General features: G+C 47.0%; 1 protein-coding gene across 2 annotated transcripts in view; it reads right to left on the bottom strand.

Annotated features, from left to right (window-relative positions):
• LOC110503660 (protein phosphatase Slingshot homolog 2) overlaps positions 1–15,867 on the bottom strand; it is a 34,598-nt gene that overhangs the window by 7,626 nt on the left and 11,105 nt on the right. The window contains exons 1-7 of one of the 2 annotated variants that reach the window (XM_021582099.2): positions 10,580–11,048; positions 2,931–3,043; positions 1,992–2,056; positions 1,698–1,825; positions 1,529–1,594; positions 1,365–1,430; positions 1,046–1,240 (exon numbers count right to left, since the gene is read on the bottom strand). In XM_021582099.2, coding sequence (XP_021437774.2) covers positions 1,046–1,240; positions 1,365–1,430; positions 1,529–1,594; positions 1,698–1,825; positions 1,992–2,056; positions 2,931–3,043; positions 10,580–10,701 — 755 coding nt within the window. In that variant the 5' untranslated portion in view covers positions 10,702–11,048. Of the gene's footprint in view, positions 1–1,045; positions 1,241–1,364; positions 1,431–1,528; positions 1,595–1,697; positions 1,826–1,991; positions 2,057–2,930; positions 3,044–10,579; positions 11,049–15,867 lie in introns of those variants that run through there. The other variant, XM_036961389.1, reaches the window with a different exon arrangement.

Genomic DNA, 15,867 nt, shown 5'->3' with positions numbered 1-15,867 from the left:
CAAATCTGGGTAAAATCAGAGCATGGCCTCAATACTGAATAGAAGGAATGTGCAATGAGCGAGGGCAAATAATATGATGTCTGATTGTCATCGACAGGTATCTTAGCTTCGGCAGTGACCCCAACAGGATTTAATAACACAACACTAGCATAGTCTGCCTTTAAGTGTGTGTGCACAGTACTCAAGCCTAACCAGGGTGGGTGTGCGCGCGTGTGTGTGTGTGTGTGCACGTCTTTCCACTGTGCCTGCATGGCGCGCCGTAACGCTAGCTGGGACGTTTGATGTCACTGCGGAGGCTTAGGGAGAGGCTTTACTCTCCTCATCTCTCCAGGAAAGTACCTTTAAACCGCTTTGGGTTTGACCTCTTTCCCCTGCCTCGGTGGCACTCAGTCCATTCCTCTCCTTAAAACGTCTCCCAGCATGTCAAGTGGTATCATCTCTACTCTATTACTCATCCGTCACCCCTCCATCCTCCCCTTCGTTCCGAATGCCCACCTGCCTCCGTCCATCCGTCCGCTCGTCTACCCATCTGTCTAGCTACTTTTTCAAATGCAGAAATAAAGCGGTCACGGAGAGAGGGCTATTTTAGCCGCTGCTGGCACACAAGCCGAGTTCCGGCGTTACAGAAAGGCCCCCCTAAACGAGCAGGCACACGTGACCGCGACTGGGTGGGGAATTTCCCCGGTTAATACAACCTAAAAACCCAGAGCTGCATCCTCCTGCTAGAGCAGATTGTTGATACCTCGGTCATAACCAGGTAATGCTGAGAGCTCTGACCTCTGGTCTCTAAGGCAAAGGTCGCAGGGGTCCTAGAAGGTCTGCCTGAAGCTGGGTGTTGTGGCAACAAGGGAATCAGATGGCACTGCACTCGTAATTGGGCAATGTTGTTTTCTTTGGGAGATAAGTTGGTGTGAGTCCAGCTGACCTAACCTCCACAAGACCTCACCACAGTTGCTTAATATATGTATGTATATGTGTATGTGTATGTGTGTGTGTATGTGTATGTGTATGTGTGTGTGTGTGCGTGACTGAGTGGTACACTCACACGTCGGTGAAGAGGACGGGCGAGTCGGCGCGGTGGGACTGGACGTCCTGCATGGCGTTCCACTCGTTGATGCAGACCTGGTCAGAGGAGACCTGGCTCTGATAGTAGCTGACCCAGGTCAGGAACAGGCTCCCGGGGTAGTAGTTGTGACAGCGGGCCACCTCACACGCCTTGTGGAGCGACTGCAGGGCGGACCTGGGGGGGAACAGGGTGAGGTGGAGCGATAAGAAGAGGGGGAAAAAGCATGATAATAGGATAAACATAAAACAGAGTCCAAAGTCTGAGGAAAAGAGACGGCGATGAAAGGAGGAGCGCTCACCACATGGCCTGGACAGAGACCGGTTTGAAGACATGGACCCTGTTGACCGTGGACACACTGAAGCCCCTACAGAGACACAGACAGGTTACGTGACAGTCCCACTGGGCAGAAGAACTACAGTAAACGCAGGGAGGAGGAAACGGGTGTCGTATTGCTCTTCTCACCCGTCTCCGTCCAAGTGGATCAGTGTGTCGCTCCACAGGGGTAGAACCAGCCCCATTGTGCATGAGCTGCAGGAGGAGACAGCTGTTAAAAGAGGTTACACACACACACACACCTCCAAAAGATGTGGGTCTCTAACACACACTGCATGCAGTGGTACTAACTACGAACCTGTCTGAGGAGCCAAAGTCCATGCCCAGCACCACACTCTCCTCCGTATCCTGTCTCCCATTGGTGGACACCACCACCATGTAGCGCGTGCACTGAGGCTGAGCGTACGCGCTCTCCAAGCGCACAGCCTTATGGGAAGACGGGAGAGGGAGAGAAAAGGAGGGATGAGGTCAAACTCTCTGCATTTTGGAAGTATTCGTCAGAATAGTCCCAGAGTCATTTGTCTGGGATGTAAATGAAACGTCATGAGCTTGACGTATGAGAGCGCGGCGCCGAGCGCGAGAGATGACGTACCAGGCGGATGTTGTCTTCTGGCCGCAGCACGGTGAACATGGTCTGCAGGTGCTGCTGGAGGTCACCTGAGGGAGGAGAGAATCAGTCCACGAGCAGTGTCGTACACCCTGCATGCCATCTGCGCCTACACATTACTCCTCCCTCAGAAGTCAGTCCACATTATACAGGCATACAAAACCCAGTGTCTGATTAAAACGACGCAAGAAACTAAAAAAACAACAAAAAACACAGCTCGGAGAAACATTTACATTCGAAAGCAGCCGAAGAAACACGAAGTGTCCTTCACAATTACTACTACAAGGGCCAAAAAGGACATTCGTCATTGAAACTAAGAGAAAAAAAACATTAGGGCTGGTACATACCACTAACAGAGTTGGGAAAAACCTCCTAGCAAACCCAGCGGAGCAGAGAGTTACAACAATTATCTCTGCCCTTGAGCACGAGGACACTGGTATGGAAAAACACTCGCCTAAATAGCAACTCTATGGCAAGGCAACGTGCAGTCAGTGGACCACCGGTGTCATATTGTAACAGCTATGGGGTCAATTGAACTGGACAGCTCTGCTCTGGTGACTAACACAACAGCACAAGAGTTGGTTCCCTCAACACTGCAGAATGCCTGCTGCATTCCAACGATAAGCACTATGGTTAGGCCTCATGTTGGGGCTGTGTCAGTTTCCCATGAGTCTGTGTTGAGTTTTGGGGCGCGTTCAGCAGGACACATCGTTGTGGAACATTCAGATTGTTTCTATTTCTATGTTATAAAGAGCTGAACAGACAGGCATCACTGACATGTAAAGTAAGGAATCGCGTTGGCCGTATGTGTGGCATTTCTATCATGAACGTTCCATAACGTTTTCCTAATGAACTCACCCCTGTCCTATGGTTGTGTTTGTCTGTTGGTTTATTGTCAGTCAGTCCGACAGTGGGAGGGCATACCTGTGTGTTTGTTCTGCCGCTGGCTGGTGCCGGGCGCTGAGGAAGGGGAGGAGCCATTTCCCCGAGGCAGGAAGACGGCGGCGCCCTTCACAGTCAGGAAGCTGTCGCTGATGCTGATTGGAGAGAGAAAACACAGGGTCACAGAGGGGCCAGAGACCGAGGCTAACAGAATGTTCCGGGCTAGAGGTTCACACACACACAGAGCTTCATTCTTCATAAGTCAGTCTGAAGAGCAACAACAACGTGGTCCAGGCGCTAGCTACAACCCGGTGTAACTACATGTAATAAACAGACAGAGCCACGTGCACTCCAGCACAGAACACAATGTTCCCCTCTGGCCAGGCCACATCCCCTTAACAGCTGGGGGCTGAGGGTCAGTTAGAGCCCCCCTCTGCACAACTGGCTCAGATGGAGCAGAGCTCCCGCTGTGGGAGTTCATGTGCGGGATCACTCCTCTGTGGTACCACAATCACGTTAACTATAGTACACAGCACACCATCACCACACTAGAACAAGAGGCGAGGTCACGCGATCTACAGGGGTTACTAGCTGATGGAGATGGTGTGTGTACATACACGAGTGTGTAGCTTACATCTCCACTATCTGCACAGCACAAAACATATTCTCATATGGTGGCACACTGACCTTAACTCATATCAGAGGGCGAGGAGACCTACTGAAGACTGTCAGGTGACTGATACAGGCCTAGGCTACCATTGACCCCATACAGGCCTAGGCTACCATTGACCCCATACAGGCCTAGGCTACCATTGACCCCATACAGGCCTAGGCTACCATTGACCCCATACAGGCCTAGGCTACCATTGACCCCATACAGGCCTAGGCTACCATTGACCCTTACTGACCCCCATGTGAAGTGTGTCTTGATTATGAGCTGCTACTATGCTAAGCCCTATGTACTGATCCATACAGCCAGCCTCATTTCCCCCACACAATCACATCTTGCGTGGATGACTGGGAGGCATAGAGTCAGTATCGTCCGTCGGTCTTTGTCCTCCCTCACAGACAGACACAGGATGGGGAAATGAGCAACGATGAGCCGAATAGCAGAAGCATGGGGGTGGCGTGGCAGAGAGAGGCTGTGCAATCTGAGGAGGACACGCCTTGACCACAAATAGAAAGAAAACAAAGAGAGGAGGAAAAAAAAAAAAAAAAAACTTGGCCCAGGTTGAGCCCACTTCCCATCCTGACCCATTCACCCCTGACCCATTCACCCCTGACCCAGCTGTTTCCTCCTACTTCACCATCTCTCGCGTCCACCGTCTTCAAACCGCTACGTCGCTGTGTTTCACACAAACTTTTCTCCCCTCCTGTACAGCTGTATCTAACCATGTCTGAACCACGGGGTGTAGCACATGCAAGCCCGGGGCAGGAAGGCGGAGCAAAGCAGCACCTCGCATGGTGTGTACAGTGCGTGCGTTTGTGTGCACGCGACAGAGTGAGAAATGCGAGAGAGAGAGTTAAGCATTCACCTTGTGTTTTCCACTACGGGACACCTGAAAACGATGAGTAGCCTATCAGAATCAGACAGACAGCACCACAGGCAGCAGCGGCAGACAGGACAGAGCTCCAGCAGGAAGCGGCACAATGTCAAGTGTAATACAACACTGACCCCTCAGCGAAGGGCTTTGCACCTCCCGCCGGCATAGGAATCCAAAACTAGGTAGCCAGACATACATCACTGTCGAGTGGATCTTTACTGTTGCTACAAAATATATTTGTTCTTTAAAATTACAAATAAAATAACTAAAATTAAATAAATGACTATACAATGACTAGACTGCCTTGATCAGCCACTGTAATTCACATTCAAATGAAGCACGGGAAATGGCTCTCCTTCGGGTGCATCTTTACTGTGTAAGATAAACCCAACAGTCGGCTCAGTAGACAAAAAAAGGGGGCATTGTTGTCCACTAACTATCTAGAACACTCCGTGTAACTGGTTCCAATGTGAAATATTATCCACACCTCAACTGATAAAGGCTACGGCTGATCATTTCCCCAATGTAGTTTGAAACTCAAACACGGTCCGTCGTAAATATTTCAGAACTATTCTGACTATGCTAGAGTGTTCTGAATCGCCACTATGCGTGCGTGTCCCAAACGGCACCCCAATCCTGAAATAGTGCACTACTTTTGACCAGAGCCCTATGGGTGCAGCCCCTAACAGTGGAAATAATGAGTGTGGCTGTATGATGGTAGAAAGAGAGCCACTCTAGACTAGAGCAGCTTTGGCCCTGATTCATGTCTACGGGTAGCAGGAGCGGGCATTGAGGCAGAGGGCGACACTCATCTTTCAGCATGCAGCACAGGGCAGTACTTGTTAGGGCACAGACACAAATCACCACTATGTGAGAGGCCCTTCTCTGATAGCACCCCACTCTCCTCCTCTCCTCCTACGCCCAGAAAGACGTGTGTGTGTGTGTGTGTGTGTGTGTGTGTGTGTGTGTGACTGACATCCCCCCCCCCTCCCCTCCCATATTAGTTCCACTAACTAGGAGAGAGATAAATATAGGCCCAGGCTACAGAGGCCTGGCTGCCATGGCCAGCGCTGCTCAAGGCTTTATGAGTTCAGGCCAGAAAGATAGGGGCTGTGGTGGTGCGAGTGTGAGAGAGAGAGAGGGGTGTATAGAGGGGCTGCATTCTAGCACTTCCAAAGGTACAGATTAGGCAATGAGAGAGAGGTGCCCGCACTCACTCGTACAGAATTAGCGAGCTATGTTTAAATACAGAGCAAGAGTAGCCTAACGGACGAGGGGAGATAATTATGCCAGAGACCCTGAGAGCGAGAGAGAGAAGCAGACAGGGAAAGAGACAAAAAAGGCCAGACTAAAGATAAACTGACTCAACCGGAGTGCGTTTATAGGGCTGGATTGGAGTCTAGAGTCCCAGTTTCCTAGTAAGTGCCGTCGGGCGTGGGACTAATTCCAGTAAACAGACCTAGCTTCCTCATAGGGCTGGATCGCAGGGACAGAGGTATTCAAGTTAAAGGCCCCGGGCCTATTCTGAGAGGAGGAAATCCCTCATCTACCACCACACCTACATCAAACTCCAATCCACTGGAATGAAGGTGGGGTCCCATCAGCGCTGAGATGTTAGAAAGCAGCCTGTGTTCAAATCAAAGGGTGCATCCCATACCCAACTAGGGGTGTGAACAGTTAAAAACATTGGGATCATTACCATTTACAAAGAAACCCAAACCGAAAAAACTGTGCATTTATCACTAACAGGGCTCATTTATTATCAAAGTTTTTTTTTAAATTTTAACAAATACCTAACGCAACAATGATGTAATGTTACTAGGAGGAGAAAGGCATCTTTCAAATGATTTCCCATGGTTATAAAGTGCTCTGCACGTCGTCGTCGTTAACAGTTGGAAGCGCGGCAGAGAGTGAGACAGGGAAGTAAACAGCAGCGAAGTTCTGTATGGCTTTACTTTGATAAATGTTCAATGAAAAAGGTGGTTAAATAAATACACAAACCTGCAAGGTGGAATTGCGCTACAGTGGCAGTGCGGGTGCCATGCTTAACCATCTGAAAGGGAGGCACCGTGAGACCCCAACCCGTTTCTGGCGGCAGAGAGAAAAATCAGTGCTGATTACAGAAATGATTTCAGTTGATACGTAGACATGGTCAACGGTAGAGGATGTCCTCTTCACTGGCCTGATAGCATATCAAGAAGCCATGTTGAAGAACCCCGACTGCCTGAATGGAAAACTTTTACAATGCAAGTATAAAGCGCAAGCATACGTCACTGCAACGAGCCACCACATCGATGAGAAGTGGGTCATGGAGTCCCATGTGCTGACAACTGAGAAAATAGAGGGGGATATGGCAGAGAAGCTACAACAGCATAAACTACCAGCAGTAAGGTGCACACCATCTGGTAAGTAGCCAGGATTGTGGTAAATTGAACTGCACTGCCCCCTAGAGGTTACACACAGGATCCTATCTGAATTGTGAATTCACGGCATTTAATGTTTTTTTTTATTATTGTTTAAAACTATAGAATATTGTTTAAACGTTCAAAACACTTGTCACATCCCCATTCCCTACATAGTGCTACTAGTAGCATCGTCATGGTAATGTCTGACTAGACTGCTGCTGAACCAGACATGTAAAACATCTCATTAACATCAATGTCTCCTGTTCCGTTTAGTGTTGTTCCTATATTATGGACCACTACTTATGACACACAATCACACCCTTAATCTGGCTTCCCTGTATGGCTGCCAATCTTTACACACACCCTTAAAATCGTTCAGATTTCAGGTTTCCAGCAGGAATCCAAACACTGTAAACCTACAATTAGCCCAGCCCATTGTTAAACATTAAAGTCTTGCTGACACACAGGCATTCCTCTGGCTATTTATAGAACGGTTAGACACTAACAACAAAAATCGGTTTGTAAATCAAAACCCATTGATTTTCTGGATTGTTTGGTTTGACAGAAATCTCGAGAAAAGGAAACCATGACGCCATCATATAACCTATAGGTGGTGGTTTACCTACCCCGACAAGGCTAAGAGAAAACATACTAAAACCCGGCCAAAGTTTTCCTCCAAAACACGGAAGTTGGCTTTCTTACATCTGGTGCCATTTATGGCGTATAAGTGCCTGTGCGGGCCAGCGAGAGTGTGAGTGTACAGTACTTGTGTTTCAAATGAAGACAAACAAAGTCTAGGCTATTCAAATGACTAACTAGTCCAGACCATATAACAACGATGACAGCCCTCGTCATACACACAAGTGAACTAGTGAGTGAGGAAATAAACTCAGCAAAAAAAGAAACGCCCATTTTTCAAGACCCTGTCTTTCAAAGATAATTTGTAAAAATCCAAATAACTTCAGATCTTCATTGTAAAGGGTTTAAACACTGTTTCCCATGCTTGTTTAATGGACCATAAACAATGAATGAACATGCACCTGTGGAACGGTCATTAAGACACTAACAGCTTACAGACGGTAGGCAGTTAAGATCACAGTTATGAAAACTTAGGACACTAAAGAGGCCTTTCTACAGACTCTGAATAACACCAAAAGATAGATGCCCAGGGTCCCTGCTCAAATGCTTTAACATGCCTTAGGCATGCTACAAGGAGGCACGAGGACTGCAAATGTGGCCAGGGCAATAAATTGCAAAGTCCGTACTGTGAGATGCCTAAGACAGCGACAGCGCTACAGGGAGACAGGACGGACAGCTGATCATCCTCGCAGTGGCAGACCATGTGTAACAACACCTGCACAGGATCGGTACAACACACCTGCGGGAAAGGTACAGGATGGCAACAACTGCCTGAGTTACACCAGGAACGCACAATCCCTCCACCAACGTCGCCTATGGGCACAAACCCACCGTCGCTGGACCAGACAGGACTGGCAAAAAGTGCTCGACTGACGAGTCACGGTTTTGTCTCACCAGGGGTGATGGTCGGATTTTCGTTTATCGTCGAAGGAATGAGCATTACACCGAGGTCTGTACTCTGTCGCAGGATCGATTTGGAGATGGAGGGTCCGTCATGGTCTGGGGTGGTGTGTCACAGCATCATCGGACTGAGCTGGAGGTCTTTGCAGGCAATCTCATCGTTGTACGTTACAGGGAAGACATCCTCCTCCCTCATGTGGTATCCTTCCTGCAGGCTTATCCTGACATGACCCTCCAGCATGACAATGCCACCAGCCATACTGCTCGTTCTGTACGTGATTTCCTGCAAGACAGGAATGTCAGTGTTCTGCCATGGCCAGCGAAGAGCCCGGATCTTAATCCCATTGAGCATGTCTCGGACCTGTTGGATCGGAGGGTGAGGGGCAGGGCCATTCCCCCCCAGAAATATCAGGGAACTTGCAGGTGCCTTGGTGGAAGAGTGGGGTAACATCTCACAGCAAGAACTGGCACATCTGTTGGCCACACCAGATACTGACTGTTACTTTTGATTTTGACCCCCCCCCCCCTTTGTTCAGGGACACATTACTCCATTTCTGTTAGTCACATGTCAGTGGAACTTGTTCAGTTTGTCTCAGTTGTTGAATCTTGTTATGTTCATACAAATACCTACACATGTTAAGTTTGCTGAAAATAAAACGCAGTTGACAGTGAGAGGACGTTTCTTTTTTTTCCTGAGTTTACAAAGCACCCACGCTACAGATAAGGCCCGCACTATCAGCAATGACATCTAATATCCCCCATAAGCAAATAAGTAGTACTACTACCCATGTAGCGATGGAAACCAGTGCAGAGTTAGTAAATGGACAGCTGACAACACATTTGCATGTCTTCGTTCAGCACTCGTCAGAGCAAATGGTCAATCAATGCAAAACTCAGTCAGGAGCAACATCAGGGTTGCGTAACATCCAACATGGCCTAGACAGCCAGTCATTGTCACAGGGGAATGTGCTAAAAAAAAAAAGAAGTTAATTGCAGCTTTGATGGTGCGGTATTTTGCAACACAGATATGGCCTTTTTGATTCAAGCATATCGCATTGGTTCATCCAAAACACTGATCAAGTCTGTATTGATGAACTGCTACTGCCCTGAAACACACTGTAGACCTAGACTAAAACTCTGGAGCAAGGGTGTCTAGGCTAGTTCCAACATATTGACACTTAACAGCACACTGTATAAAAACTTTAATTAATCTGATGGACTTGCAACTGGAAATACAGGTTCCCTTGAGTGCTTTCCTACACAACAAATACAACCCACTACCCACCCTTCACCCTACCTACCCTTCATCAGGTAGGCCATTTGTCTGTATTCAAAGCACTCCACTTAACGGGTGAGTTCTAATCATTCCTGTATTATGTTCACACCTGTACTACATGCCAGCTATCAAATCATTCTCTGGCCGGCCACCTGGATCTGATGACCGGTCTCACACTGTATAAAAACAGAGGAACAAGTATGAACACCTCAGCCAATCAGCCCAGTTGGAATGGCTGAAAGCTTCAGAACAAAAAGCTTCAACTCAAAAACACAGATAGATGGGCTATAGAATATTCTCAGGACACGTAATACAACAAATCAGCCAAAGCATAATTGATAAGCTATAAATATATATTGTATATATTTAAGCAGCACACACAAAAAAATCAAAGGGCCTGCCATACACCTGGGGAAGCCAGTTTAGGGGCTTAGAGGACACAGAGGAAAGCCATACACCTGAAAAAGGGGGGTGAAGTGAGACTGGCAGTTCATAGAGCAGACACTGATGCTTTATATGGATATCTAACTGACAGGATTCGTCAGACCAGTTTGGAGACAGCCAGGTAGATGATTCAGATATTACGCCATGCAGTCAAAGATAACCCATTGTGCTATCTGTGCTTTTATTTCTCAACCAGGAGAGGAAGCACGGTCAAGATGACTTGCATCCTGTTACGTCACTCTCGGGAAATGCATGCAGTCAGGATGGACTGTCACAACGTTATTAGAAATGTGTTAAGATACCTTCATAATAAATGTTGCAACATCTGAGAAGAGTGACAACTGAGCCAAAGTAAATTAACTTCAATATAGCATGTCCACTACATGGGGAAATTATTCCTGTTTGCAAATTATTATAGTGGGGAAATGTTTTCGTCATTTTAAAATCACAAAAATATTAATCGCAAAAAAATGCACAACTCACAGTTGGTTGATCTGGTTCTGAGACACAACTCCGTTGTCGGAGAAGGAGGGCGTCATTTCCACTCCGCAGCAGAAGCAGCCCTCCGCCGAGCTCCCGGTGGCGGACACACTACCGAGCGTCATGACTGGACCACCGAACCGTAGACCGATAGTTAATGAGACCCGCGGCGTCAAATATCTTCGAAAATGTTCACTCCAATCCGACCATGGTCAACACGTGTTAGTCCAACGAACCCAATAGATATGTCGACCTATCTCCTTAGCGGCATTATAAAATAGGCAGCTAGAAAATAAAGTATCCTGTTTGTAAGATAAAAACGTGTAGCCTATCAGAAAATTATGAAACACACATTTTACTGGATATGAAGTACAGTATTATTTAATTGCAACACAAATTCCGTAACACCGTACGGTAGGATCCTTCAGAACAACCTATAATCAATATCTGTCAATGAAGAGCACTCGTGTCCGTCCTAAAGTAAAAGCTTTCAACTTCTAAACGGGACACATCCAGGCACTACAAACTCAGCTCGTGGGAGGGAGGAGTTGCTGACATGTGCTAAGAAGGGCCCGATGGAAAGACGAGGGGAGGGCGACAAGGAGACACAACACATTGGGCACACCTGCAGCGACAAGGTTGTGGAAGAGTAAGACACAGCCATATTTATGACTGACAAGTACAGTGAGGTGCTGAAGAGTTAAAGTACAGAACGAGCACACAGGTAACTGCCAAAATAAAGGAAACACCAACAGTCTTAATAGGGCAATGGGCCACCGTGAGCCAGAACAGCTTCAATGCACCGTAGCATAGATTCTACAACTGTCTGGAACTCTATTGGCGGGATGGAAACCCCATTCTTCCCTCAGAAACACAATAAGTTTGTTTTGTTGAGGGTGGTGGAAAACACTGTCTCAGGCACCACTCCAGAATCTCCCATAAGTGTTCAATTGGGTTGAGATCTGGAGACAGATGGGCATGGCATATGGTTAACATCATTTTAATCTCAGGAACCACACCTGTGGGGATACATCTGCTTACAATATACTTTGTATCCCTCATTTACTCAAGCGGTTCCATTATTTTTGGCAGACCTGAACATTGCAACCACATGTTCTGTGACAGCTGTGTTTACCAACAACTCACTCCTTGGGACTGCACTCGTGGACACTGCTTCACCTTACAGAGTACACCTGGACAGCAACCTGAAAGTCTCAAACAACGCGGCTAAATAACTGAGTAAATTGGATTTGAGAACAAACTGCAAAACGAGCTGTACCTTTGCCATTCTGATCAGATGCAAGGTGAACCAGATCATATTCGTGGAGTGAGAGACTGATCTCCTTTCTCACACTGACCAGGAGACAGATGTTACGCAAGGGCCCACATGAGAGACACATTGTCCATGGGGTGCATGTCAGTAGGAAAGGCCCATCAACTTATTCTAAACACCTACTCAAACCAAAATGGCACCACACCTGTAAGTTATCTCCCCCATTGTTATACAAAAACTATTTTGCGATGCTCATCTTAGGCCAGACTCATGTGTTAGCCTGTTATCTGGAGCAGACTGTCAAGCGATATACAGTTTTTAAAATAGGAAAGTGAGAGGTCTATAAAGCAGTGTAAAATAGGATACGAGGGCCCCGTGTTTACAACCCATCTGAACTTTGTTCTATTCCACTGGGGTTGAGATCATTTGGGCTCCACTCGGCTACAATAGAGGAATATCAATTGTGGACCTTCTCAATTGTGGAGAAGGTCAGATTCCTCCTCTAGGACCTTCTCCTCCAATGTGTTTTGAGGAGGCGGCAAGGAGGAAAGAGGACATGAGTCAAGGAAATACAATTAAGATGCGCCCAATGTCATATAAAAGGCTAGCTAGTTAAGGGATTGTTATTACCAAGAATATACTTATCTTAACTCGACTTACAGTTTGTGCCCATTTCAGATTTTAGAGAAGTGTTAAACTTCGACTTTTGCATAAATCACTCAATGCCAATGGGAGACGTTATAAAAGTGGAACAGAGATCTCAAGCACAGAAGTTCGTCACTGATCAAATCAAATTTTATTTGTCACATGTGCCGAATACACATTACTTACTGTGAAATGCTTACTTACAAGCACTTAACCAACAATGCATTTCAAGAAAGAGTTTAAAAAAAAAATCTAAAAATCAGTCAAAAAGTTACAAGAAAAGTACGTAACAATAACGAGGCTATATACAGGGAGTACTGGTAATGAGTCAATGTGCGGGGGTACAGGTTAGTCGAGGTAATCACAACAGTATCCAGAGAGCTAAGTGACAAAGCGGACTCTATGGAAGCTATTTTAGTGCTGTCTGTTGGTGTCAATCAATGTTCCTAAGTCTCTGTACAAACAAGGCAGGCAACCGTACAGTATTTAAGGTCTGCTCTACAATGAGTCCCCAGAAAGAAAATCTCCATCTCCTCTTTCCCGCTCCCCTTTGTCCCTCGTCTCCGAACCAAGAGAAGCCAGTCAAGGAATTTCACTTCAACACGACCTGGCCTTGGATGAAAGAATGAAAGCGGTAATGCGTGTACACAACAAAGGCGATAGTTCTGAGAACACAGCTCTTCCCCTGTCCTTTACTTCCTTCCTTCATTCCTGGTCCGCTTCAGCCAAAACAAACATTGTATAGGCTTACATGGCTAAATGTCCACCTAATAAAAACAGGCCATAGTACATTTAACTAAGCTATAGCTTCATTTGGTCTCACTCATACTGGAAAGCTCCCCCCTCATCTCCCCCTTCACCAAATGGTGGAGGCCAATGTACTTTCAAATGCTTTCCCAAATGCTCTCTTTCCTCGGTTCCAGAGAGGCTAGGTCTGTAAGCTGTATTATGCAAATGTGGGGCACTTAGTCAAAACACACCATTGATGTTTCCACTCCCCACTGTATGCCATTACCCAAGACACTACATAACACATGCAGCTGGCACACAAACAGGGAGCTACTATGCTGGTTCCTCTCTAAAGTCATAAAACGTAAGTGGCCAGAGAAAAGATGAGAAGGCTAGCCGCGACGGCGTGGGACATGGTTACACTCCGTGTTTACAGTGTGTGTGTGTGTGTGTGTAACACTTGACCCCTCGTGCACTCAGAATAACATGACAGGGAAGGAGACGTAGAAACACACACACATAGCTGGGCGTCTTTGGTTAGAGGGCCTCGTCACATGGTCTTCTCCATTCCATTCAGCAGGTCAGGAGGTTTAGCCAGTCACCCACTGTGTCATCATCCCAGCCAAACAACACATTAAAAAGCACTGTGTGACCAGCATCTGTGCTAGTTATGCGGCACAGAATGTTTTGCACAACTTTTAATAGGTGAGACCCACTACTAAATCACATCGTTTGACTCTGGTAATAGGGTCCGAACATGTGGGGGCAACACGTGAGTCCGAGTGCGCAATAGCTTGTCCCTCTCTCGCTCTTTGAATGAGAGTTAGCAGAAAAAAGGTCAAGTTTTACAGGCAGCAGTCAGTCACTGGGTCTCTGTGTACTCCCAAGTAAACCCTTAAAACCCAGCTAGCAGCTGCTTCCTATAGGCCTGCTGCACTGGAGCTAGTTGGAGAAGCACAGGGCTGAAATGAGGCAAGCCGAACACCTAGTCTACACTAACTGCAGCACTAGTAAGACAGGACAAACAATACAAGGCCAAGCACAGGCTAATGCATGCCCCGTCAAGCTAAAGTGTTTACCTACCACCTCGCCTATTCGGTTGTGATCCGAGAACCTTCGGACCTAGCGAAGGGATAAACAAACGAGACACTTAAGGCACCGGGAATTAGAAGGATAACAGTGATATGATCAGGAAAATCATTGTCAGTGGAGGTTAGTAGGGCGGTGCTGGTAGCCAGGAGAGGTGTTCCCACCTGACAGACAGGTGTGAGAAACAGGCTGCAATGAAAGAGGACTCCAGGCCAGGGGTTTGAGTCAGCATGTACAGCTAGCTGGCTGCTGACTCAAACCATTTCCAAACCATGCCATTTCCTTCCCACAACCGGTAATGGGACTGCGTGAACACTGAGCACAAGGTAACCCAAATCCAGTAGAACCTGCTCTGCCAGCCACAACTGAGTGGCTGCAGCAGGCACATAGATGATATAGCCAACCTGCGCCCCTCCCACTCGCCAAGTGCCCTTTTGGGTGGTGGTAATTTATTTTTAAATAAAGTTGTTGTTCTGAACCCATTGCCCGCAAGTCGTTGTGAAGTTCACCACCCCGTCCATTGGTTGCGCCTGTTGGTCTGCCCTGTACAGCGCTTGCGCACGCCCGGTTGCACCCGTTACCAAGTCCGCCTTACCCTGGGATTGTGCACACCCATTATCCAAACATGCATGGCTTGAGATGTGGTCACCGATTGAGTGTGTGTGGGTGTATAGCTAGCTACCTCGTTTGAATAGCCACAGTACTGCCACAGATGCATAACTTTTGATTATCAATTGATTTACATCGTCAATATTCGATCTGGTTGGCTGAAACGCGCAGCAGAGAGGTAGAGAGGATTGGCTGCATCAACGACCCGCCGACTCAACTCCATCCCTTCTTCAGTCGGCAGCAGCAACACCGGTAGTCTAGACTAGCTAAATCGCCATATATCATCATGAAGATGAATATAATATTATAAAGTTGACACAGCGTCGAAGATAAATCACCAATCAGTAAAAATCACATCAGTAAAATAAAATCGACTTGCAGGTTTCATCAGCATCAATTGATCAGCTGATCGCCCATCCTCTTTTCCCAACATCAATCATGTCTTTAGGAAGCACTGTAACTACTTAACTAAAAGTATGTGGACACCTGCCCGTCGAACATTTCATTCATTAAATCATGGACATTAATATGGAGCAGGTCCTCCCTTTGCCGCTGTAACAGCCCACTCTTTTGGGAAGGCTTCCCACTTGTTGTTGGAACATTGCTGCGGGACATGCTTCCATTCAGCCACAAGAGCATTAGTGAGGTCGGGCAATTAGGCCTGGCTTGCAGTCGGCGTTCCAGTTCATCCTAAAGGTGTTCGATTGGGTTGAGGTCAGGGCTCTGTGCAGGCCAGTCAACTTCTTCCACGCCGATCTCGACAATCCATTTCAGTATTGACCTCACATTATGCACGGGGGCATTGTCATGCTGAAACATGAAAGGGTCTTCCCCCAAACTGTTGCCACAAAGTTGGAAGCACAGAATCGTCTAGAATGGTCATTGTATGCTGTAGCGTTAAGATTTCCTTTCACTAGAATTAAGGACCCTAGACCAAACCATGAAA

The sequence above is a fragment of the Oncorhynchus mykiss genome, chromosome 24, assembly GCF_013265735.2.
Source record: "Oncorhynchus mykiss isolate Arlee chromosome 24, USDA_OmykA_1.1, whole genome shotgun sequence".
NCBI lineage: Eukaryota > Metazoa > Chordata > Actinopteri > Salmoniformes > Salmonidae > Oncorhynchus > Oncorhynchus mykiss.
The sequence above is the reverse complement of the archived record's forward strand: the minus strand, read 5'-3'. Positions and strand labels throughout refer to the sequence as shown.